Here is a 903-nt window from a genome sequence, read left to right as displayed (position 1 = left end):
CTCCCTGCCCCGCCCCAAGCAGCCTTCCTTCCCCACCACCTCCCGCACCTTCTCGCCCTCCTGAGCACCCCGAGGTGCGCACTGCGCACTACTAATTCGACTAATTGTTTGAGTGCGCCGAACAACACCATCCCTCTCTGGACCTGTCGCTCTGCTGCTGCTGCTGCTACCCCGAGCCGGACGGGACGGCAGGTGGCGCCGGGTGGCGCCCTCTGGGCTCCGCGACGGACACCGGCGCACAGCGGTCACGTGACGCCTGACTCCCCGCGTCGCCGCCAGGGGCAGCGTGGCGTCGTTGTTTACACGTTGCGACGCCGCCCCGCCCTGCCCGGCCTCACCCCACCCCGCCCCGCTGCGCCTCGCCGGCCGCTCGCCGGGGGGCGCCACGGTCCCGCCCACCACACCGCGATGGCTGCTCGCGACTCCCGCTCTCGCCGCCAGGGCGCGCCCGGCCCGCCCCGTTGGTTGGGCTCGCTGCTCCCGCGCGCGCAAATTTGAAACCCGGCGCCCGCCATACTCGACCGGTCCAAATGTTAAAATGAAAGCAATTTCAAAAGTGAAAGAACGGGATGCTTTTCAAAAATAGGAAAATACTGACGGCGGACTTCTCTGCCAATTGATTTTTAACACTTTGTTTCGTTTTTCTTCTTCCACATTGAAAATCTTTTTGTTTGAATGTTACCCTCTCTTTGCTTTGTTGACCACGTGTGTGTTAACGTCTGCCTCACTTGTGCTGCGCAGGGTATCGTTCGGCAGCTCCAAGGGCTCCATGGTGGAGACGCTCATCTACGAGAGCCCGCTGCAGGAGGAGCCGGAGTTGGTGACGCCCACCGGGCCTGTCATCGACCCCGCCATCATCGAGAACGACCCGTCCGGGTGAGTGACTGTGACTGCGGAGTTGGG

General features: G+C 63.0%; 1 protein-coding gene across 1 annotated transcript in view; it reads left to right on the top strand.

Moving 5' to 3' along the window:
* The window catches only part of LOC113205482 (uncharacterized), a 106,056-nt gene that overhangs the window by 80,848 nt on the left and 24,305 nt on the right, over positions 1–903 (top strand). Inside the window, exon 2 of the mRNA XM_052272368.1 lies at positions 742–876. Coding sequence (XP_052128328.1) covers positions 742–876 — 135 coding nt within the window. The remainder of the gene's footprint in view (positions 1–741; positions 877–903) is intronic.

The sequence above is a fragment of the Frankliniella occidentalis genome, unplaced genomic scaffold (assembly GCF_000697945.3).
Source record: "Frankliniella occidentalis isolate FOCC.00 unplaced genomic scaffold, Focc_3.1 Scaffold202, whole genome shotgun sequence".
NCBI lineage: Eukaryota > Metazoa > Arthropoda > Insecta > Thysanoptera > Thripidae > Frankliniella > Frankliniella occidentalis.
The sequence above is the reverse complement of the archived record's forward strand: the minus strand, read 5'-3'. Positions and strand labels throughout refer to the sequence as shown.